The sequence below is a fragment of the Ischnura elegans genome, chromosome 13, assembly GCF_921293095.1.
Source record: "Ischnura elegans chromosome 13, ioIscEleg1.1, whole genome shotgun sequence".
In the NCBI taxonomy this organism is placed as follows: domain Eukaryota; kingdom Metazoa; phylum Arthropoda; class Insecta; order Odonata; family Coenagrionidae; genus Ischnura; species Ischnura elegans.
In genome coordinates this window covers 20,705,738-20,731,515 of record NC_060258.1, presented here as the reverse complement: position 1 = coordinate 20,731,515, position 25,778 = coordinate 20,705,738, and the positions used below count along the sequence as shown (strand labels likewise).

The window sequence follows — 25,778 nt, the reverse complement described above, 5'->3', positions numbered from 1 at the left end:
GAATAGAACAAAGTATTTTTATTTGATTTTATGATGAATCAGTTCGATTAAGTAACGTCGGAGACCATGTCTTATATTAGAATTATAATGTTTTGAACTTGTCTGTATTAGTGAGCTGCATTTAAGGGAGGAGTTACCCTGGTGTCCTACTGGTATTCCCTCCGATTTGGGACACAACTCGACATGCACCCGGCCTCCGTCACTGGACTATGCCTTAATTATTATGTCTTATCATTCATATCATTTAATTTATGCCACTGCACTAAAGGGGCGCCGCTAGGAATTGAGGCTAGAGGGGGTTTTAGGCGCAACTAATACTTACGGGTGTATGGGGTATTGCATAAGGAGGAGTTGCGGGGGAAAATTTTTGAAGAATAATGGTAAGTCAAAATGGTACGTTTTACGGCTTTATGAGGGATGATTGATAAATCCTAACACTATTCTATAAGAAATGCTGATCGAAATAAGTAAAATGGATTAAACTTAAAAATTTCTCTGAGCTCTGGGGGGGGAGGGGTTTATCCCTCAGAAACCCCCCTCGCTGCGCCTCTGCTAGACTAGATATTCTAACCCTATGTTAGTGCAAGTCCACCGTCATATCATTGCTTTAACAGTGTTTTCAAACCACATATAAGATTTGATTTTCAATAATTAACTCTTCTTCAAGATTAATTAACATTTTTAAGCATTGTATAATTTTAAACTGATTTCAAGCTGTAATAATGCCATCGTAGTACGAGTACAGAGTCAGAACATTGCGTTAACGATGTTTTTTTTAACCAAATACTCCTTTTTATTTTCAACAATTTACCCTTTTTTAAGAAAAAAACTGACATTTTTAAGCATCGTAATATGTAACGCGGATTTAGAGTAAAAAAAAGGCAAAATTAGTGAAAACAAGAGGCGAAAACTCTAAATAGACGTTCTAACTCTATCTTAGCGCCAGGTACCAGTGTTTTTATAGCATATATTGCTTTTGATTTTCAATAGTTTATTATTCTATAAGACTTAATTTTTTAGGTATGGTGGACTTGAAAGCGAATTTCTAGTTTTATATATAAAAGCAAAGCATATGAACTTAAGAGATAAGGACACTAAATACAAAAGTCTACAATTCCTAAAGCTAAACTTTTGGCTTGAAATTGATTACTCGCAGAATAAAACGAAGAATTCACTCCAAAGTATAAAGCGTCTATACTCTACCCGTGACGTGTCTTCCGTGGGGTAATCGAGACTAAACAAGTACGATAAGGACTATCATCGATTGAGAGAGAACAAACCCTGGACACCACTGCGATTCTGCGACACCATAACCTCATGCCGATTTCGGACTGGTGATCACACGTACCGGATAACAACAAGGAAGTATTACAAAGATTGTACTGTGTATGTAACACAACAGAATCACCACTCATTGAGGAGAGATAAATGAATAAAAGCGGGGGACGACGTGTATGCGACAGTGAAAGAGCGTGGTTTCTACTGTAGCCGACTCAGCTGAGGAAGTATGTATCTAGAGAGTGTAAAGCCCACTTTAGACTCAATGGGGGACTGTGGCGATTGAATTTCCCAATTAAACGGCTCGCGAAAGACTCTAGCCGCAGCGCCATGCCATGCGGATGGAAATGGAAACGTTACGAGGGAGAGAAAGGGGATGAGAGAAAGGTAATCGAATGATAATCCCACATCTCAATAATCTCTTAAGCAATCGAATGGAAAACTGTAAAGAGTGATATCTATCCTTCTTATCCAACACGTACACTTGAGAGTGTCGAAAGTCATTTCGCCCAAGAGATGACTGGCGGTATCGTAAATTCGCAATCCCTACACCTCCGTTTTTTATAAAGCACTAAAGATTAGATAAGCCCTCTCCCTGTGGGTATAAAGGCATCTCCCTTTGGCACAGGGCGAGCACATCTCCTGCGACTTGTAGCTGACGAATTGATCCGCTGTTTTCTCCTTCAACTCCTCTTATCAGATAAGAGTTCGTCCACCATTTTGGATTGAGATTTCTGTGAGTTTAAAAAGGACAGAGGTTTGCTTTATGTGAGTATAAACATTTTCCCATGTCAGTGACAGAAGCAATCTATTTTACGTTTCAGGATTCCTTTCTCTGTGCTGGGAATACGAAAGCTAAAGGAGGAGCGAGTACATACTCCAACAAGAATCCCTTATCTATTAGGTAAGTACTGAAAAACGCATTTAATGTAAGCCTCTCTTTGAATAATCCATTATTGCGTGACTGCCTTGCTTTAACTAAGTATGCTTATCAAGGCATGATTTAATCTAATACAATCCAACAACAGAGTTTGAACGTAATATATGGTAAGAATGGCTGGAAAATATATTTCTTGATCAATATTCATAAATTGTTTCTCGACTCAGTGTAGGTACCTCGTAATTGTTCCGAAAAACTATTCAAACGATACCTTCATTTTCTATTAATGGAGATGTAGTCATATCGCAACATTAGTGAGTAAAAAATAGTTTGTGGGTTCTCTGGACCATCTCAGTCAGAGGGGGCGCAGCCAGGAATTGAGGCTGTGGGGGTTTAGGTGCAACTATAATATCGGGGTGTGTGGGGGTGTGGAATACCCAACAGGATAAGCGGTAGGTTCGAGATTAGTAAATTGCTGAATTTTAAGAGAAACGGTTCAAAATGGTGATTGTTATGGCTTTCCGAGGGATATTTTATTTATCATTACACTATTATATTCTATTAGTAATATCAATCCAATTAAGTAAAATGGATTAAACTTAGAAATTTATCTGAGCTGAGTTTAACCCCCTAACCCCCCCTCCCTGCCCCACTGGTGGGTTCTATAGACTCTATCTCAGTCAGAGGCCAACATTGTTCAGTTCTTGGGAGATTATTGTTCGTGTCTTTCGTTTCAGATGGATTTTTCACCCATAACCGTTAGCGTGCGATATGGGAGAACACTGCGTTTCTTAAACCATTAATGCTTTCGAAATTAATATTTAAAATGTCATAAATTATCGCTATCGCCATATGTTTGTGTAATAAGAATATGAAATCTTAAAAATGAACTTTTTATTACATACTAAATGACCCCTTGAACTTCACAGCACCTACCCACGTGTACAAACAGCAATTGCTGTTCTTTCGACTCGCATAAAGTTCGAAAACGGCTAAACGGATTTGATCTCTCGACCACGTCACGGATTATCTTATCATTGTGTTAGAGATAACTATATCCACAAAATCGCTTTTGCCCTCAAAAGCCTGCGGCCTCTTATGGTCAATATGGAATGTCTTGCTCTTTTCATCTACCGTTTGTTACTTATGGATCGTTACTTTTCCATTGGCTAGTTTAGATAGAAGCAATATTTTCACTTTTAATTAAAGGAGGGTACGGTACGTAGGTAGAAGAACTACGTTTTTATAACTAAAAACATTAGAATAGACTGACAGGGTCTCTGAATTATTCAATTCAAACGCATAAAATGGACATTTTCCAGTGGTCCGCAGCTACGTTTTTAGCAAAGTTAAAAAATCGTTATTTTTCATCGCCGAAGCACGGTTCAAAGACGTACTTGATTGCTTGATTGGCAGGAGTGCATTGCAAACAATAATTTTTTGATGATCGGATTGATTGATTGATTTTCAAATTGCAGTCAGAGCTGTCACTTTTGGACCCCCGCTGGTATGGTCGATGAGATGGTCCTGTGCGTGGGTTAGCTCGTCGAGGAAAGGGTTCTTTATAAGCGACCCTTTGGAGGTCGTACCACGCCCATCCTATAAGTACCTGCTGCATGGTCCAACGAAACTCATTTTAACCTATGTATGATCTTAGGTTTTCCCGGCGTATCAGTTGCAGAAATGTTTCTCGGGTTTTCCACCGGTTGATGTCCTCCATGTCTCCCGACGTTTCGATCCGCGACTTGCTGATCATCCTCAGGGGATCTTTCGAATGCCGTTCTTCGGGAGAGATGGACGACATCAACCGGTGGATAACCCGAGAAAATTTTCTTTATTTTAACCTTTTCGCCGATTGTGAGGAGAAGGTTTTCGGACACTGAACAGCAGAAGAAGGGTTGAAAACGAATGTGCGATGGCGGTTTCCTTTCACCCTCCAATCGCCTAGAAAAAACACCACACAATGTACAAGCGGGGAAGTGCTGCGTGGATTGGGATTCAACTGTACATCCTCTGCACCACAACTCAACTCATTTCTGAATGCAAGTTGTAAGTTTTAGGCTAGCGGTATAATCGTTCTCCACACTTCGTCAATGGATTCTCCCGCCAAGAGTGAACCGCGGAGCGACAACCAGGAAACTGGTTTAAATGGCTTCAGCATTGACATTGACGCCGATCAAAGAGACATTTCCACTGCCCCGTAACTATAGTGACAAATAGTGAGGAACAATATGCCCGTTCCCATTCAAAACAAAAAACTAGGCGAGGAGATAGGAAGTGTTCTGATCCATGACAACGCCCGCCATCTCAGCGTTGCTGATGCCGCCGATCAACTGCCCCTTGAGCGATTTCAGTGGGATATTTTCGATAACCCGATTTATAAATGATAATACTCGATATATGCTCAGAAATAAACATGTGGCCTAGTAAAGAGTGTTTTCAAACGGGCGTAAACAGCTTCAGGGCAAAGATGAAATTCATTGGAATCCATTGGCAGCAATAACCAATTATGCTGAGTAAACCTTGTGAGCAAGCAAGACCAATTCCTTAATTCCCCGTTTGTCAGAAGAACGCCACAAGTGTGCCCAATGCTTAGCTATGGAATAATTTCTAATTAATCGCATCATTCTCTTTCCATGACCCTTTCCATATAGAAAAAAAAGCCCATCATGTGTTACGAGTTCTTGGTGACAGTTTTTTTTTTTCAAATCAGGGGCAATCACCTTGGATCAACACAAGGTGTGGAAGGGGGTAAGCCGTGGTCATGCAAGTCATAGCATTTTATCACAGAATTGGCGAATGAAACGAAAATTTTAAGTAAATTATGAGAGCGATTTATTAGTTTTCCTAATCATTTGCTTAAAAATATTATCATTTTTTTTGAAGGTCCCTATCTTATCCTCATATAATTTTCTTCGACAGAAGACATGTTCAGAAATTTAGTTTTTAACTGCATTCATTTAGGCTTTTCGGGGTACAGTCGCACCCAAAGCTGGGTACACTCATGTTTCAAATAACAATTTTTATCTCAAAATTGGTACGTCTAGTTTATGCATAAAATGAAACGTATGTTAACGAATAATTTAGCAGTTAAAACATATTAAAATAAACAAATATAATAGGCATCGCAACATTTTATTAGCGCTTGATTTATTGCTGTCTCCAAGTTACAACCAATTGCGGTCTCATTGTCACACCACTGGTTATGTGACAAAAATCACACGTCACTGATTATGGGTTAATCTTTAAAATATCATTTATAACGTTCTATCATCTTACTATCAAGGATATTTAAAATTGCAATTCCTCTATGATAGAGTTTCACCATGGAATCATTTAATAAAGACCTTCTGTTATCGTGAAAAGAGAGAAAATTTTGGACAGGCGATTCACTAGTAAATGATGGAAAATATTGTTATTGATTTTCTGATTATTTATCCTTAGCAATGTTCAGTGAGAGTTAATTTCCTCGAAAAGGCTTTTTCTCAATCATATGGCTCCATTTTTACTATTGAATTACGTCAGAGAAGCTGAAAAACTGTACTTTCAAAGCAAAAAAATAGGACTCAAATAAATAAATCCTGAAAATGGAGTCGCGTGCATTTGAATGTCTGGCTAAATATAGTGAGTTCTTGGTAGTGCGACCTAAAGTTTTCTTTCATTTAATGCAATTAGCAACATTCCCAATACCCTGAAAACATTACGCTGAAGTTGAAAAGTAAGGATATGAACCCAGTGAGCTACATTCTTCTAAGCGATGTGATAGCTAATAGAATTCTGAAATCGACAAGACTGATCAACATCACCGTAGCCATGGTGAGCATGTCAGGAATGTGAGAGTTATCGTAAATATTACCTCCCCCTCCCCATAGATGTCTCCCTTATCGCTATTCATATTACGCATCACAATGTATCCATTTCACAATCCGAGAAGAGAAAGATAATACAGAGATAATGATATACCATTTCGGAATCCACATACAACTAAATCAACTATCTACTACAGCGTGCATATTTAAATTGTGATTGATAAATGTATAATTATAGTTTCGACGGCAAAATTTTTCTTCCCTGTTATTTACCTATCGCTAATTCTATTAGTGATTTCCTTAGTTAATCGGGTTAAGTTAATCAGCACTTTTCAAATGAGTAGGCTTCAGTTGGTGATTATTGAAATAACATCTTTAAATTTGGAAACAACTGCTTATTTTGAAAGAGGATAGGCTAAATATTTACAACTCGCCTATCTTTGGGCTTAGTAAAACTTTAGATTCATTAATAAAATTTTGCGCTCTCGTGATAACCTAGTCAGCAGTTTTCACCAGGGGTCATCTCTTATAGGTTTTCATGGTGTTTCCAAAGCTTTGAATATTTGTAATAGTTGTGGCATAACTATGGAGAGTTGAGGGGATAGATAATCCCACAAATCCTCAGAGAAAATATATTTTAAATATTTATCCAGTTACGAAATTTAATTACTACATTTGCGTTGAGTTAATTTTGTAGTGGCAAAGTAATGTAAAATGTATATCTAGGCATGCCTTTTTTTCAATAATATTCCCAGAGGGAGGTCGGAATCCCTTGCCATCCGATTTCCCTGTAATCATATTTCTAGTTACTCCACTGATAAGAATTATTGTGTGACTAATCAAATGGAAGCGAAATTTCCTTTTTAATCTTTATTTGGTAGTTAATAAGGCACTCGCTTTGTTTGTCCTTTAAATACCGTCCCCAAAATCTTTTTGCATAATCAGATTGCTCAGGTAAGCTTAGAATTAGAAGTTTAATCATAAAAAATGATGAGTGCATGTAATGGCATTTGATAGATACCACTTCTGTTCATTTGTCTTTATTTTTTGAGTTGCGTAGTATATTTATACTTGTTTCTCAAATCAGGCCTATGCTAGTTCTCTTGTTTCAGCATTACTATAAGTTTTTATATAATTATTACTGTTGCCTATTTTATGTAATAATTTGATATTCATTCCGTTTCTTTGCAGTCATTATTTCATTCTTCCTCGTTAACGCTGAGACAGTATCTTACTCATAGCAGACCATCGCCAACACGTATTGTTTCCATTGGCATTTTCCTGTCAGCCAACAAACAGTTCAAACTACATCAAACTTTAAAATAATTACCTCGTTGTTTTGTTTGATAAAAATGGCAAGCAATGTGTCTGTTGGTATTGCTGGAGAATTTGTTGAGGAGAGACTCTTTGCTGGAGTATTGACTGGTTCATTTCTCCAGAATAGAGAGCTACTGGAAGAAGTGGAAGATGTGGATGTTCGGTACTTGCGGCAAAGAACTCTCTTGCATGTTGGTGTGAGGCTTGGGAAGGCTGATTGGGTGGAAGAGCTGCTTGCAAGAGGGGCAGACACAGATCTTAAAGATGACTCTCAATTGAACGCAGTTTCTTCTGCCGAGGAGATGGTGCGGCGTTTCCCAGAAGAATTGGACCGCTCCTTAATTCTAAAGTTGGTAACATTGGTTCACAGGAGGGACCAAGCGATGATGCACCGCCCGGAGTCATCATCCAGTAGAAGCAATGACCACATTACACCCGTAGCTAGGAATAATCAGGATATTGATTCCCTCAAGTCCTCTGTGGACGCATTGAGGCACGAGATGAAATCGCTAATGTGCCAGCTGATCTCATCGTTGGAGGAACTCAAGACGCAAGTGTGTGGACGAGACACATTGTTGCGATGCTTGGAAGAAGCGGTGACGTCGACTGTGGAAGATGTTACTTCTATAAGGTTTGAATTAGGAGGGGAGGCTGCAATCAGTCCAGCACAATTGGATCCAGTCGCAGCTAGACAGGAGTGTGTGGACGCCATGTTGCGTAGGACTACTTGTGTGTTTGGAAATGGAGTGGATAAAATGCGTAGAGTGTATGAGAGAATGTACGATGAAGATGATTTTACTGCTTGTATTATAAAATATTTGTGTTGGGATGATCGGGTGAAGGTGATGGTGGATTGCGGTTCATGGGACATTGGAAGGATGAAGGAGAAGGTTGTGCAATTGGATGGGACTCTGAGGAATGGGAGTGAATTTTATTCATTTTGTGATTTTGAGAGTGACACGGTGTATTTGAGTGCAATGGGAAGTGAGACTTGGATATGTGCTTATTTAGCTAGGGCCCTCTCTCAATTATCCCTGAAATTGGTCTTTGGTAATGAGGGGAGGCCGTATAGAAAGGGAGACGTGGAACGTGAGAGAGAGTGGATGAGGGCTGTAGAGGAGGCGGAGGAGAGGAAGAGGGGAGGGGGATTATATAGTGTGTGGATCGGTGATGTATTGGATCTAAGGACGGAATTGGCAAGGGTATGTCACCTCGCAGCTGCTGTCCCTTGTATAATCGCTTATGATGGACCCACAAAAGGAAGAGATGGACTGCAGAAGTTCTTCCCTCTCCTCTTCTCCATGTATTCAAACCACGTGATGCCAACACTGCTAGCCAAGGCGAGAGTGAGTATTACTTTTCATTTCTCACACTTATACTTCCCCTTCCTCTGTAATATTAAAACAAAATGAATTAATTCCTTTTTATCCAATGGCATCCCTTTTTTAATCAATATCCAGAAATTGAGCAAATACATTTCTGCACAGGCATTGCAGTCTGGAATCTTTATTTTCTTTGCTATTGTGTGAAAGAGAATAATACACATTGTTTGCAATTATTTGGCATGATTCATTTAATTATTGTCTTAGTTAAATCATTCAAATAATCATTTAAAGCTTTTCAAGCAATTGAATAGTTAAGTAATAAATTTAAATATCAACACAGTTTTGAATAACTGATGAATTTGTTCGTAATTTGTTTTCCAATATGTTCCAAAAAAGTTCCGTTTATTTGAGATGTTTCGCTTATAGAGGCGAAATGAAACTTCTGGCTCATTAAACATGTCCTTTCTCTGTGTTCTATTGGTAGTGTGATTCCTCGTTAGACAGGTGTTGTAATTTTAACATATTTAGCATAGGAATGAAGTTTTGATAAAATATTCTGTCACCTGATATTACAAGTTGAATATATCCTTTCAAAATATAGCCCATAATATAGCTCTAACATGCTCAAAGATGCCATAACTTTAAAATGGTGACTATTTAAAACCATCAACCTCTAATCTAATGGATAAATATAATATTTTTAGTTAATATAATACGAGAAAGTTGAAGATTGTCAATATTCAAATCCATGATATATCATTCTAGTGATGGACATGTAAAATTGAAATAGTAGTAAATCCAATAATTTTCACTGATAAAATAAATAATTGTTTTTTGGAACTTAGATTTATTTGAAGATATTTCATAATTATTGGTTATTATTATTCCAATTGCATTTCTGCTAATGGGAGTAATATATCATACCACTATTAATTATTATGGACCCAATAGTAACTTTGCATATTGGTCGTTATTGCATTCTTTTTCTCATTGTGGCATCCATTAATTTCTGTTTATTATTCTTTCAGAGATGAATTTGGCGTGATTCCTTTTAAAGGATACAATGGAGCTGGTCCAGAAGAGGATTATTCCGTTTACCTTCAGTAGATTTTCATGAGGCCTTTCAGTTTTTGTAAAGTTGGGTCAACTTAAGTACTCCCGTGTTTCGTGTAATAGTTACACTTATCTTATGTTAACAATCACTCATATTTTTATTGATTTCATGTTTGCTACATGGTACTGATTTTATTAGGATGGTAATCACATTTTGAGAGGTGTGCTGTTTTTGTGGACACATGATTTAATCGCAGTTTTTTCACTTTTCTACTTATGTATTTTTTTTTATAATATTACACTTTACATCTCATGTACGCATTTGTAAGTTTTTTGAAGTAGCACACCATATTGGTTTAAATATTTAATCTTTCTTATTGTATAGCTTCAAGCCATCTTCAATTCAATCTATTTGCAACATAAGTTGCTCTAATTCCACTATCAGAATTATATTTTGCCTTGTTATCTCCTTTTTATGCTATCCTTTAGTGAATATGGTTTTTTATTGGTTAATTTCTTTGACATTGATTGGCCCATACAATTTTAAAACATTTCCTTGTAGTTTGCAGCAATGATGCTGAAAGGTTAACGTGATGTAGTTCATTGTATTTGTTAAAGATTATAGAGTTCAATCATCTGGTCTATAAGTAATGTAAATCTATGACGTAAAATTCAGTTTTGTACTTAGTGATTGCTAGACAAAGGTTTTGATTTGATTTTTTATACATTATTTACATTTTGGGAGACATTTAAAAATTTCACAATCAAATAATACGAAAATCCTTAAATTTGTATTCCTATTCGTTCGTGACTATTACCATTTTTATTCAGTTTTGTGTATATCATATTATCAGTGGCGTTAGGGAGGATTATTGTCTTTATTCACGCACATATACATTTTCAACATTACTCTTATATAGTCAATATTCAGTTGCATGGAAAAAATAATCATGTGCTTTTTTATGAACAACGATTAATGTCTCCTAATTCTTACGAGAGCTGGCTTTGTTTTGAATGAGTAGATGGAGCGTAATAGATTATCATTGTACGCATTCTCTGTACATATAAATATTAAATGTAGCTATTTCTATAATATGTCTTTTTGATGTCATCCTCCTTTGGGAGTTCTTTTAATCATAGGCTCCATTGTTTATAATGGCTATTTATTTGTCAAGTCATTCGATATGTGCATGGATTTCATTTTATGTAACCGTATGTTACTTTACTTTTTAATTTTCAGAATTTTATGTGTTACTCATTCAGTTCTATCTGTAATTAAACTTTTGTTGAACAACATACGTATTCCCTCTGCTACGTGGGAGTACTTGAAATATGGCTCTAATTATGTTTCGTTTGTTTCCTGAAGGAGGTTGTATTTGTTGGTCATATCATGCATTGGAAATATTTACTTTGTGCTGGTAATAATTGCATTTTGGAAAGGTATCAATGTATAGATAATAATTATATGCATAGCCAGATTAACTGCCCAGATATTTTATTTCTTACCAATAGGTGTGAGTAGGTTGTAATATTTTCATTATCTCCTGTTTAGTGGTGTTATCATTTCTGGATTTATAATATTTCACAGTCATGTCTGGTGCTACGTGCATATTTCAAATGTTAATTGAATCATGATTTTTAACTTGTAATTGGTAATCTTGGAGAGTGATTTCTCATCCCCAAGGAAAAATATTTATCATTAAACTATTCACACTAATAATTGTTGCCTAATCTTCGTAGTTGAATTGAAAATGATCCTTACTTAAGTTATTCCATTTTCAAGTACATTTAAATGATTAATCTTTATTTTTACTTTTCTTCTACTAACAAGGGGAGACCACGAACCTTGCTCCGCCTTTTTCAATGCCGTATTTTCCATGGCCTCCGGAATGGTGAACACATCCCTGAACTAGTAGTGGTTCCGTTGAATGGGCCTTAGTTTGGCTGTAATTAATTAATTTTAATGCGGTACTTTTCACAATCCGCATATAGTCCCATGATATCACGTACATTTCTAGCGGGTCGGGTGGGGTAGTGGTTAGCGTTTACGGCTGCCACCCGGGGGACCAGGTTTCAAGGCTCTGTGATGGCTTCTTATTTTCTTGCCTCCATTGTGATCATACGGCGTCAACTTTTTTATTAATTTTAATTGCGACACGCACAGACATGAGACTATTTTTTTATCACCATAATGACGTTTAGGTATTTAAGCAGTGTCATTTTCAACGCGGAGAAGTGAAGGCTCCACTCTCTACTCAAAAACATAACGAAAGATTAACGGGGGGCTAAAACAGTGGCTTTTTTTGGTAGAAATGACATTTGTTGGTGCATATCTTGTTATTACATTGGAAGGGCTACGGAAGATTTTGGGAAGCGGCGAGCACAAGACACATTTGGTGTAATTGTTGCTTTTAACCCTCTAGCGGGCGCGATTGTTATTGCTTCACAACCGGGCGAATGGCGTACTTTGCCTATGTTATATGCATATATGATAATACTCGATTTTTGTTAAAAATAATCTTTACTTGTAGAAATTAGTAAAATCTTGTACATTTATAGGTGATACAGATATAAAGGTACAGAGGTGGTATACGGCCGGTCTCCCGGCGTAATTTATACTCCACGTGTGACGGGTTCCTCTTGCTGATCTAAAAAAAATTAGCTACAATACCTCGAACTTTGAAAACTCACAATATAGACAGTCAAAGTACATTGTAGGAATACACGAGACCATTCTAGCCCAGAATGTACGTACGATGTTGAAATCCTTGGCTTTCGAAGATTGACGTATTTTATACGCTACCACGTCCGGTCCAGGGTCATAAACTTTTATTTCATCCTATTTATTAATGGAAATTATATTTCGGAATGGTTATTTTAGCACATAGGTACTGTGTAAGTAAACTCCCTTTGGAGTAAAGTGAATTACAAGTGTTCGAGAAATACGGCATTTTATAATCGTTTTTTGTTCTTATTAATTATGTCTCTACGCATGTTGTTGGTCGCCGCCAGCCTTTAATGGCATGTGCTCTAGCAAGAGTGGTTTCCATTTTTAATGTGGAAGTTCATCAGTATAAGCAATGAAAAAATTAACAATTTGGCGCACACCAACACCATGCTAGTGTAGTCGTCGTATCTCCGTGTTTGAAATGACACTGCTTAAATACCTAAACGTCATTATGGTGATAAAAAAAAGTCTCATATCTATGCTTGTCGCAATTAAAATTAATAAAAAAGTTGACGCCGTATGATCACAATGGAGGCAAGAAAATAAAAATCCATCACAGAGCCTTGAACCCTGGTCCCCCGGGTGATAGACGTAAACTCTAACCACTACCCCACCCGACCCGCTTGAGATGAAAGTGATATCATGGGACTATATGCGGATTGCGAAAAGTACCGCATTAAAATTAATTAATTACAGCCAAACTAAGGCCCATTCAACGGAACCACTACTAGTTCAGGGATGTGTTCACCATTCCGAAGGCCATAAAAAATACGGCATTGAAAAAGGCGGAGCAAGGTACGTGGTCTCCCCTTGTAAGTATGTACATGCTTTAAACTTTACAAGCAATTAACGATTATGTAAATGAAGTAACGTTAATTTAGCAATGAAGCCAGTTTTATCCCTTATAAGACCTGGCAGTAAGATTTGCTTTTCCAATGAATAATGTGTATAAGCTTCCCTTGGAATCACCACCAGGTTTTATTCTTCATTTAAGTGAACATTTACCACTCAGATTAAATTCTCATCCACAGGGATTCTGGACGTCGATAAAACCACTGTTAAAACCACTTTCTTGCAATTTTTCGTGAATCCATGCTGTGTACTGTTATTAGGTTGAAGTAAACATTTTCAACAGCAGTGTGAGGAATACCTTTACCTGAAATGCAACATTAACCCTTTCGCTGCTGTTCAATCTCCGAAAACCTTCTCCACACATGCGGCGAAAATGTTAAAATGCATTTCCTGGGCCCAAGGAGCAGGTACTTCCAGGATGGGTGTGGTACACCCTCCGAAGGGTCACTAATCCGCGACCCTATCCTCGACGAATTCACCCTCGCAGGACCGTCTCATCGGCCCTACCAGCGGGGGCCCTACCTCCGGAAAAGTGACCGCTCTGACTGCAATTTGAAAATCAATCAATAAATCCGATCATCACAATATGATTGTTCTCATCGCTTTCCTGCCAATCAAGCAATCAAATACGTCTTTGAACCGTGTCTCTGCGATAAAAAATAACGATTTTATTAACTTTGATATAATGGCCGTTTTCCGGTGGTCCGCAGCCACATTTTGTTGCAAAGTTAACAAAAACGTTATTTTTTATCGCAGAGACACGGTTCAAAGACGTACTTGATTGCTTGATTGGCAGGAAAGCGATGAGAACAATCATATTGTGATGATCGGATTTATTGATTGATTTTCAAATTGCAGTCAGAGCGGTCACTTTTCCGGAGGTAGGGCCCCCGCCGGTAGGGCCGATGAGACGGTCCTGCGAGGGTGAGTTCGTCGAGGATAGGGTCGCGGATTAGTGGGTCCCTTCGAAGTGCTTCAGCGAAAGTGCTGACCGCATGACAGGGAGGAAGAAAAAGTACGTCCACCGCAGTCTGCCGTGCGGACGTACTAGGTACGTCCACAGCAGTGAAAGGGTTAATGATGTTGATAAGCTTATAATTGAAAAAATGGTTTTTCAATAGGGTGAGGTTAATAAAGTATTTTGGTCAATCTGATATTACCATTGACATTTACAGATAAAATTACTACTGAGCCAATTTTGTAAAAGTTAATAGCTATCCTTGAATAATATTACTTCATATATATTATTATGATATTCTTTAAATGTAATACTATTTCAACAAGATAAATATGAATAAAATGTATAATTATTTTACCATGGATAAAAATGGCTTAATTACTTCACTTGTGCCAAATATGCTCAAGGGTCGGTGTTGAAAGATAGTTCGGGTGTAGCGATAACATAAGGAAATTTAATTTGCATGCTTACTTTAATGGTGGCAAAGGATTAATGGATAATTATTCAATTTATTGTGCATGAATACTCTTAAAGAAAATTCCGAGTAACTTGCTATATTTGTTTTCCTTGAGCCAAAGTCAAAAAGAGACTGTTTAGAATATACTTAGGCAGTGTTAGACTAATAAACGAAGTTAATGCTCGTTAAATGAATGAAAATAACTTGATTGCAATGCTTGTAGTGGTCTGAAATCGAAAAAAGCTGGCCAAAAATCATATCTTATATGTATGTTTAAGTATCTTGTTGAAATATTATAAAGGCTGTAAAACGTGAAACTATAAATTATTGCTGAAAAGTTGACCATGGGATTTTTTAAACAAATTTTTGGAGACTGCAAATATCCAAAAATCGATTGTTCCCACCGCTTCATTTGAGAGGGCACATTTCATTAAAAATAATAGGTAGCAATAAAAATAAGTTTAAAATTAAACTGAATTATTTGAATAAAATGTTAATATGAAATGCATGAAATAACCTTTTAAACTGCGTTATTATTATAGACTTTTAACAGATAAACTTTCTTTCAACATTTTTTCTAAGAAAACACTCTTAATAAATTACCAAGTAAACAATTTATGTAAAAAAGTACAATCGAAAGCAAGCCATATAAAATTATTTATGAGTCATGATAAATTAACTTAAATATGAAAAACATGGGAAAACTTAAAGAATCCATTTATCAGCCCACAAGCAGTTTTCTTTGGATTCTGTCACTGTCCTCATCAGAAGTTAGCTCCTCCAGTAAAAATAAGGTTCATATGTCTTTGGAGACATTTCTTTATCATTATCACATACATGCCTATTGATATAAAAAGATGCGTAGTAACAAGGAGCTTTCGGAAAAGTTATCCCATTTTAGCTCAGCACAAAATTTGTAGTGTGTGCTTCAGTGAATAGGAATATGTTAATACAGGTACCAACATGAGCAGGAAGTCTCAAGAAGAGATTTATGCAAGTCTTCAGGGAACAGTACTGTTCCCTGAAGACTTGCATAAATCTCTTCTTGGTTGAGAAGGTTAGAGAAGGATACACGTGTATCCTTCTCTAACCAACATCAAAATTTTATTTCAAACTCGACGATAGTTCTCTTGCATTCTTCAACTTCTGTAAATACCGACTGAAAAAGTATTAGCTCATAACGTTCTTCAAAATTTCCTTTGCCTTCACGTCTTTAACCAATTTTACTTATGACTAAGATATTGAGGGGCCAATTTACGTTTTTAATTTTTTATCAACAAAGGTTTTCAGTTTTCATTAACTATAAGGTCATGAATTTCTTTGCAATTTACTTTCAAGCGCTCTATTTTTTTCTCATTCGAAATGTCAACCGTCTAAATAACCGGCCAAGGTCGAAATTATAATACCATTCTCTGGATGACACACTCACTCACAAATTAACTTGATATCCTTCACTAACAGTAGTGTTAGTTTGGCCTCAAGTCAAAAAATAAACTACATATCCTTCACTAATAGTAGTGGTAGTTTAGCCTCAACTCTGAAATTTCACGATCTAGGTATAATAAACCCTTGTTATTGGCTTGGGTAGCACAAGCACTGAGATCCTTTCGCACTCACGAAGATAAAGTGACTGATTTTCTCGGTAAAATCGAAAAAGGAATGTTTCAACCAATTGGAAAGAGTTATTTGCGGAGAACCCCGTGCGAACTTCCTCGTAAAAATCGCTTGCACGGATGTCGAAGACAAGCGATCTTCAAAAGTGCGAAAACCCCTTCGCTGACCCAGGCAATAAAGCAATAAGCGGCATTTTTTCAAACGGACTGCGATGTATCGACCTACCATACCCACAAATAACTTTTCCGTTAGTTTAAGCAGTATCCATTCTAATTTTCTCACAAAAGGGATTCCATATGATTAATTTATGGTTTATTTTTTACTTACTCGTGTATAGGTTACTGAAAGCTACAACTAGGGTATTGGGCTGGGGGTTTTAAATCGCTAGTATGCGACAGGGAATGAAGTGAGTCCAAATTATAGTTAAATTATAATAACCAAATTCAGGTAAGCGTTTTCGTTTAATTAGTCAGTAGTTATGTGGCTTCATTTGAAAGCAAGAAAAATCACCTTGATGACGCTATATTTGAACCTGTTGCATCGGAATCAGAAATTTCTTTCAACTGTGTGAATAGTACATGTGGATTAGCTAAAGCGAAAGTCACTGAAAAAAATTTTTTAGCTAATTGAAATGAAAGACATATTGGAGCTACATAACTTATTATCACCAATTGTAGTTTATGGAACGGATATCCACGATTTCTGCCGTGGGAACACAATAATGTAACCATCCACTTGAAGTTGACAATCGTCGGCAACAAACAGTGGTATTTTAAAACACGATTTGGCAGGGTCAATTATTATGCGATGAATATGAAGAGTTTTGTGCGCAAAGCTTCTTAATTGGAATGAAATGTAAAATTCATCCGCACTTTCCATTTCCACACAAATGTTTTTCAAGCCATCGTTTTACCTAAAAGTCACCCTTTATCGTCGTAAAATGTATGTTTGTCGATAAAAGAAGACAAATGTGCTATCACTTAGCAAGTCTCGCTCCATTCACTGGAAGATTCAAAGACTATACGAATATTTAAAAAATTAAAATCTACCATAGTGTAGTAAGTCCATCCAAGCCAGACAAATATGAAACACGTGATGACGTATATGAAAATATATGCTACGTAATAATATGATGAAAAAAAGGCACTGAAATACGACACAGGAAATAATTTTCTATTGACCCATTTGTTTCGAAATTAGAAGATCACCGTTGTTAAAAACTCATCCGTCAGCTTTCGTGGTGCTAAAAATTTGTTTTCTAAAAACCGTAAATAATAGATCCGGATTTCTTACATAAAAATTCCAACACATTGGAACTAAAACTGAGGGAATACCAAGCGCTCAGATTTGTGCAACTACCCAGACGGCACAGAATCCTCCGTATCTAATTCGTATGCAGATAGTATCCATTGACAAAAAGCGACGGAGCGGTAGTCAATGGATACTATCATCATACCAATTAGATACGGAGGATTCTGTGCCGTCTGGGTAGAGTATACGCGCAAAAAAAGGGCACTTTAATGAAAAACTTAGTTCAGGAAATACCTTTGGGGCAAAACATTTTTAGAAGAAAATGATTCAAGGTAGAAATAAATTCACTATCGTTTGTTCTTTGTTGCATTGAAATGGATTGCCTCGTTTAGACGATAGCGCCTTTAAACTCGGGTGTCTTCGTTTTTTTACGGAAAGTAAGTGGGTTCTATATTAATTCCAAATGCTGGCGCTGTCGGAAGTTTATCTGGAAATTCCTGCTTCTCTACTTGGTTTATTTCTTGAGAGCAATTTAAGTATAATATTCCATACCTCGGATTGAACGTTAAAGGCCGTGTTACACGGGGCACGGAATTGCGCAGGTTAGAGTTGTATTAATTTCTAAAATAGCGTGGAATATCGCGAATGCATGAGCAGAATTAGAACAGGGGCTATTTTGCCGTCTCGCATCCACGCCTTCTCGCATGTGTTCTAGCAATTCACCGCTTTACACGACGCAATTTCGATTGGGCCTTCGCACGTACGTCGGATTGCGCAATTCCGAGTACCGTGTAAAACGGCCTTAAGACTTTCTACCCGTTTTGCCTTTCGCATTGACGACGCCGGGTTTCCCTCCTCACTTTTCTCCCTCCTTTCTTCGCTAAAATGCAAATTGCCCCCACTCTCCACTCCTCCAAATGTCAGACTGCCCACTCGCACACTCTACTGCCTCTGAATGCGCTGACAATGTTCGAATGCACAGTTCCCTCCCTTCTCAGATCGTCCTCCGTGGGTCGCCCTGCTCATCTCCGTCTCGTCTTCATCACCTCCCTCTCTTCCCCTTCCCATCCTCCTCCTCTTGCCTCCTCACCTCTCTTTGCATATCCTCCGTCTCCTTCCTCCGATGGAATTCTGCTCACGTGACCACCTAATACTGAGTCCAACTTATGCAACGATACCAAAAGGAATCCAACGCATTACATCGCTTGCAATTCGAGTTATCTGGTTATAGCGGCTTAAACCGTGGTTTTATTTCCTTACGTCCGTGTCCTGAACCACGCGCTCATCCACGAAAGATACTATTTGGCAATAAAAAAAGTATGCTTCACAGATGCAGGAGTTCATCTAGCCTTTTATAAGAGTTAGCAAAATGCGTAAAATATACTTGAAGGAAAAAACATTCGGTAAAAATTAAAAAAAAAAGAAGAAGTTGCATGGAGGAAGAAAATGGAAATATTTTGCTCAATATAAAATGTAAACTATTCTGTAATAGTGAGCACAAAAGAATGGTTAATAGGTCGAAAAAGGATGAATAATGAAAAAAGAATCAAGAAAATTATCTTTGTCACTGTTTATTATCCGTTTAGACTCTTCCTTATGCCATTTTTTGTCTCGTCTCTCATTACTTACATTTAGCGTGCATTGTGCGAGATTATTGATACCCTTATATATCTTCTCCTTCAGACGCATTAGAATTAATCTTCACTTTGTTATTTATTCAATCAGCGACACGACTGGCAACTTTTATAAAGTCATTTGAATGAAAACATGATAAAAGATTCACTTGTATTTTCCACAGAAGTTTTCTTAACTTAATTAGGTTTCGACATTACACTATGCGATAATTCAAAGCCTGTGGAAACCTGGGTCAGTCAGGAGCGCAGCTAGGATTTAAGGTAAGGGGGGGTTTTAGGCGCAACTAATGCTTACAGTTGTGGGGGTGTTGCGTGCCCTCTAGGGTAAGCAGGAGTTGCGGGCAGGAGCTCCTGAAAATTTTTAAGAATAAAGGTTCGAAATGGCGAGTTTTACGACTTTCCGTTGCAGATGTTTGATTAATCCTAACGCTATTCTGCAAGTAATACTGATCCAAAAAAGCAAAATGGATTAAAATAAAAGTATCTCTGAGCACTGGGGAGGGGGGGATGGGTTTATCCCCCAAAACCTCCACCTTGCTGCGCCACTGGGGTCAGTTAAGTAGACTTCTGTTGAACATGCATCTCAGTGTACCTTTTATTATGTTTCCTGTCACCGTGTATCGCCATAAAGTATCGCCATCCAGCCTTCACTTGACGCATTTGAATGCGCATTGGGTGAGAACACTTTAAATGGCCAAATTGAGAATCCTCATTCCTGACATCCGTGTTTGCGGAGATCACACGAGGACTCATCCCAATTGCGAACACAAGGAATGGTGGGATTTTTTATTTCCATTGCCAGAGGTTTGCAAATGAGAAGTTCGTAAGATTCGTGGGAATATATTGGACTCACATTAAGTGCACGATCTGCTCTTCCTTACACCATCATTGTCTTATTATTACATTACTTCCGCACCGTTCTGTTGCAGCTATTTATTTTTCAGTCCCGATAGAATTACTCTCAACGACTTCCGCCGTTGCACTGCAATACTGGAATCCTCCCATCGTCACGTGAACGCAACACTTGGTTTATCCTTAAAATGATTGAAAAACACATTTTCAATTTCACCAAATTTGTTACATTGGGCTAAAATACAATTGCATCATTGCACATGTATAGAGATATATTCATCAAAAACCTCAGAATTTACATAACATGTAAACTTAGAAGGCGCCAAAATATAACGACTTAGCATTGAATCACACCACAAGTCAATGTAACCATCAAATGAGTCACTCTCATTAGTCATTGTGAAAACAAAATTTATGACATTCGTTCAATACAAAAATTCATAATATTTTCAAAGTCGCCGAACTAATTATGATAAAAATATGAACAATGCATTAACAACAAATATGGGGACAAAAATTGCTAAATTTGATATTCATACGTCACTGAAAATAAATGAAAACATAAAGATAATAGAACCAGCTACGGGAGCTTCAACATGAGCCTTTGGCAATCAAAGAAGAAAAATAAATATAGGTATTTTAACTAAAAAAGCAAGGATTATAGAAATGTAAACATAAAACCCAAAATCTATGTTAAAAAAGGAAAAAATAAACATTAAAATATTTAATAAGATAAAAATTGAAGAGTATTATTTCGCTGGTTAAAAAAAAATAAATTGCGTTCCGGTACTGCTAATTTTTCCATTAGACCACCGCCAGAGAAGGATATTTAAACACATCTGGTCTGCCCACATGTTGAAACTCCTCAAGATGAACCATTGGCACTAGCAGCTGCATTGATATTCCGAGTAAACTCTTGAAATTTAAAATAGAGGATGTGATAAAATATATGAATGGGAGAATGCTCCTTCCCTTATATCCTCTTTTTCCTTCTCTTTCCGACGAAAACATTGCCATCGGATCAAGGCATTCTAATAACCGACTATATTCCGTGCATTATAAATGAGATCTCATATTCGCAGTCTCTTTTCCTCAGTTGAGACGCCTTTTAGGAGATATATTCTTCGAAGCTGGCCAATCATTGAATCAGAATCCTCTCTCGCATTCTATCCTAAGAGAATTTTCATTCTCTCTCAAGTTTTTTCTCATGCCCATTCTGCAGTGATATTCTCTTTACTTTATGCTCCGCTCAGAAGTTGTAATAGTTTCATTACAGCCTACAAACATTTGCTTATTCTGAAATAGTCTCAATGAACTTATATTCTCACATTAATATTTATTGCTTCCCACCGTTCTCTCCCTCAATTAATATTTTCCACCATTCTCCCGTGATTAAACTGTATTCATACGCCTCTTCACCATCTTTTGGCTAAATTCCCATTGCTCTTGTGGTCCTCATACCATGCTTTAGCGACATTTGAATCATTCCCCCCCAAATTCCACTCATAATTCCCAGCTACGGTCACTGAGATTACAATGAATCCTCCATACCTTTCTGACCTCGACTAGCGTGAACCTTCGGTTTTATTCATATGGGTGATGCAGCTTTAAGACCTGTTTAATCAATGGATTGAAAGTTTTATGGAACATGCAGTAAAGATATCGTTGGACCGGAGCGGAACATGTGCGAATGCATTAATAAAGTCTATTCACTCATTCGCGCAATGTGGTCACATAGTTCATTTTGGCATTCATTCTCGCTTTCATATTTCATGCAGACATAAATTCGTGCGTGTTAATGTATCGTGTAACCAGACCATTGGCGAATACATATTGGGGGGGTGTAGGGGGCACGCCCTCCCTTACGCCCCCCCCCTTACGGAGCTGCCCGCATTTCCGAACACTGCAGAACCACTATTGTTACGATTTACATCATAAGATGACGTTGTCTTGTATATCCGTACAATTAGGATGATGAAATTTATACTTTGTTTTTACATATATATTTATTTACACATCATCTGGCTGACGCAATGTGTAGAAACCGCGGTCGCGTTTAAATAAATATATGTCGAAAAATAAAGTACAATTTTCATTCATCATGAGCAATTTCCATAAAGTAACGCCTGAAACCATAAACTTCCGTACAATCAGTTTCAATGAAACTATCTTGTATTTTGCGTGTAACTTGATTATTTTCCATTACGACAAAAATATATCTATAGCTCAAAATGTTGAGCTTTCGTGCCTTCCTGCATAGTTTTCTGTATCCCCTACTACGTTCATACTGATGGGAATAAACTCGTGAGTATTAATGTGTCGTGTAACCAGACCTTTAGAATCCAAATTGACATTTTCGCTCGACTTACGAGGCCCATTCAAAAGCGAAGGACGTCATCGTGGCAGGGATGACCACTGACCAGCTGTGAATAGTGCAGACGCGAGATTTGACTCATCAAAAACTCCATTTAGACAGAGCGTAGGAGTGCTGCCTCTCCCCAATGGCTATCATCCCAATGGCTTCGTTCTCATCTGTTAAATGTGGACTAATGCTGATAATCATGGCGGAGGGGGCCGTGTCACCGGAAGCAGACCCCCATTACACCCTCATCGCCCTCTCGCGTCGCAATCCGAAACCACACGGAGCCCAATCCTCCCATTCGAATGCTTTGTGCTGGGGCCATCCTCGCAGTTGCATGGAAACAGCGAAAAGCATTGGAGCGCGAGAATTAAGTAGAAAGGAGGAGGTCAGCAAATGGTGGACGTATGCCGTCATTGACGAGGAAAATACAACTTTGTGAAAAAATCAGAACTAGTAATCAAAATTAAGATAGAACGAGCGTGCTGGGCCCGCTCTTTACGAGGGATGCTGAGGGATAGGCGATTCTTTTATTTTTAAAATGTAGAAAAAAAATTCAGGATCTTATGTACAAATTTAATTGGAATGTTCATGTACAAATTGAAGTCAGAGGATCTCTTTTATAACAACATTGGAAGTAATTAAACTATCCTCTGTTAAACGCACATTAAGACTCATACTTTCGTATCAACAGGAGACTTGAATATGGAATCAGCCGTATTTTGATAAAAGTTATTTAAAGAATACGAGATATTGTTGCAAATGAACAAATGTATCAGTTTGTGCGCCGTTAACGTCAGGAATATTTACCAGTTTTTGTTTTTTGTGTTTTTGTTGTTTTTATTTTTTAATTATTTAAAAACCGATTTTAGGAAACAAAAGCAATATTTAGGAACTAAGATATGCCGTCGCATGTTCTCTGATAAATTCGCTGCATTTTGGTACCTCATTTGTAGAGTTTGGTTGCGTTTAAGTTGAGAAAAAGGTATCTATGCAGTAGAAATAATATAGAAGATAGAACCGTGTGTTATTTTACTATATCACAGAAATATCAAATCGGAAGTTGTGCCACTGACAGTCGTCCTATTAGCAAAACTATTGTGAAAAGCGGACTATGCTAGGGGATAGAGGAGCAGCTAGCACATGTAAACCGATGTCACAGTATAGAGTGATTTCCTTCTATTTTTTTTATTGCCTAAATTGAAAGTATATTATTCGTGGAATACACATTTCACTCTTTTAGATTGATAGATGACGATATCTGTTTTTTTTGCGGTTAAATGTGAAGCGAAAATTTTCAAGAGCGGAAAAAACGCAAAGGCTAAGTATGAATGCTGGGTAGAGCCCCTGTGACATCTGACCGTCGCTTTGAGAGGCCACCTGGGTGCGAGGCTATGAACGCCGCTACCGTACAGGCTGCTTGCTGCCCCGCGTGGTGATAGCGTAGAGTACCCTGCTAGCAGGTAGCGCTTGGCTTAAATCAGGATTATTAACACCATATCAAACAAAGGAAACATTCCGTCCATTGGCAATTGTAATGGGTGATTATTAAGAGATGTTTCATCTCTTAATAATCACCATTCTCATGAATGCATTGGTAATCTCAGACGATGTAAAACTCTTAACTTCTCGAATAGAATCTAGGTCACTGTGACGTCACGTCCAAAATGATGAAAAATCTGGCCTTTTTCAAGTGAGGTTAAAATTAACCATTGCCATTCGTCTAAAATAGGATTTCCAAAGACAAATATTTTGTACATTTATTATGAACGCACTAATAGTGAGTAACGAATCGCAATCAATGCCTTTCGTTTTCTTTGATGAAGGAAACCAACCTATTGTGTCCGACATCGTAAACTACAGGATGCTGCTGAATATTGGTTTTAAACACTCAAAAGTTAATATTTTTGTTCGATTTCTCTTGATGATTTTGTTACATAAATATAAATAGAAAGTTGAGTACTTTTCCTCCACAAAAGAGAGATATTTTTGGTTCAGTAGCTGCGATTTCTTTGTTAGGAAGTTGTTTTTCATCGACATGGCGTTTGATTTTTGCGAAAGAGTGCTGAGCTGTTTGTGACATTTGTCCTGGGCACGACTGTGACACAGTCGAAGTCGTTTTCTCTTGTTTTAGATGCCCTTTACGAAGTAGGAGTATTAGCTGAAATCAATCGAGTACAGCGCAGGGCGGCCAGATTTTTTAAAATGAGTTTTTACGACAAAAAATGCAGCGTTTCCAGTATGTTACACGAGTTAAAATGGGAATCTTAACAGGAGCGTAGATCGAAATATAGACTTTATTTCCTTCGAAGAAGATATTTTCTCAGACGACGTGAATCATATCCTTCGTTTACCATCGTACTGTAGCAGACGGGATCAAGAGAATAAAATAAAAGAAATAGACTGCAAAATAGAGAGATTTGAAATGTCATTCTTCCCTCGTACTATTGAGGATAGCAACGCTATCTCAATTGACATGATTAATGGCGTCGCTCGCTAGGATGGCTCATTGCATGATGTTTTTTCATAGTTCTAACCTTGCATTTATTTTCTCTAAGAATTAGCAACAACTTGCAAGTTTTTTATGAATATGCATGTATATTTTTCTAGTGTGCGTAATATTTCTATGACCGTGCGGTGTGCATGTGGCGGTCCTCTTGTATGCTGCAATTTGGTGATTTGTCACCCCCTGCCAAACACCCAATAGGTGGCTCGCAAGGGTATTATATAGATGTAGGTGCCCAGAATATGCGTGAGTAAGATTAAAAGAGGACAGTGTGGCATATCGCAGTATTAATATGGTTACAATGAAGAGTTGAAAGGAGAGACTTCTTTACGGAAAGCTGCGGTGACGCGTAGAGGTAATCGCATGTCTTTGCTAAGTGCCAAAATGAATCAAAATGTATTTCCACGCATGTCATTCCTTAATTATTTATTTTCGCAGTTGATGGGGGTCGCCACCCCATTCCAACCCACCCCCTAAGCGTATTCCTAGTTACGCCACAGAAAGAGCATAGACTGAAATGAAATTAAAAGGGAAGGTTGATGAGTAATGGACGGATACGCTCTGCGTCGAGAAAAAGAAAATGTCGGCGAAAGAATCCGTAGTCGAGAGCGGATCAGAAAAGGATTTATGAAATCTACAGACATTTCAATTTTAACGTATGGTTTTGGATGGTGCACTGCGGAGCCCAGTAAAGTACTTAAGCCATAGTTAACGTCACAAAAAATCATTAAAGAGTAATTAACATTTAAAAAATAACATCAGATTATAATTTTAATAAGCAAACGATCGAATATTCGTTTCCAATATGATTAGAATTTTATTACTAGGAGACTAGCAATTGCCAAATTTTCGTTTAAATATTACTAAGTAACAAATTTTGAACTCAGAGTAGCTTTTATTGAGTT

General features: G+C 37.5%; 2 protein-coding genes across 3 annotated transcripts in view; both read left to right on the top strand.

Annotated features, from left to right (window-relative positions):
• Positions 1 to 25,778, top strand: part of LOC124170135 — a 254,629-nt gene that overhangs the window by 138,550 nt on the left and 90,301 nt on the right. The gene's annotated exons all lie outside the window — the stretch shown is intronic.
• LOC124170130 lies at positions 1,878 to 11,382 on the top strand. 2 transcript variants are annotated; one of them, XM_046548825.1, is made up of 4 exons: positions 1,878 to 2,014; positions 2,103 to 2,182; positions 7,159 to 8,630; positions 9,638 to 11,382. In XM_046548825.1, the coding sequence occupies exons 3-4, from the start codon at positions 7,320 to 7,322 to the stop codon at positions 9,641 to 9,643; spliced, it is 1,317 nt and encodes a 438-aa protein (XP_046404781.1). In that variant the 5' UTR covers positions 1,878 to 2,014; positions 2,103 to 2,182; positions 7,159 to 7,319; the 3' UTR covers positions 9,644 to 11,382. The 2 variants fall into 2 exon arrangements, with proteins under 2 accessions (XP_046404781.1, XP_046404782.1); XM_046548826.1 differs by lacking the exons at positions 1,878 to 2,014; positions 2,103 to 2,182 and having other exon boundaries at positions 6,371 to 8,630.

What these genes read in the sequence shown, in the direction of transcription:
- LOC124170130 (XM_046548825.1), top strand. Translation starts at nt 7,320, where the DNA reads ATGGCAAGCAATGTGTCTGTTGGTATTGCTGGAGAATTTGTTGAGGAG.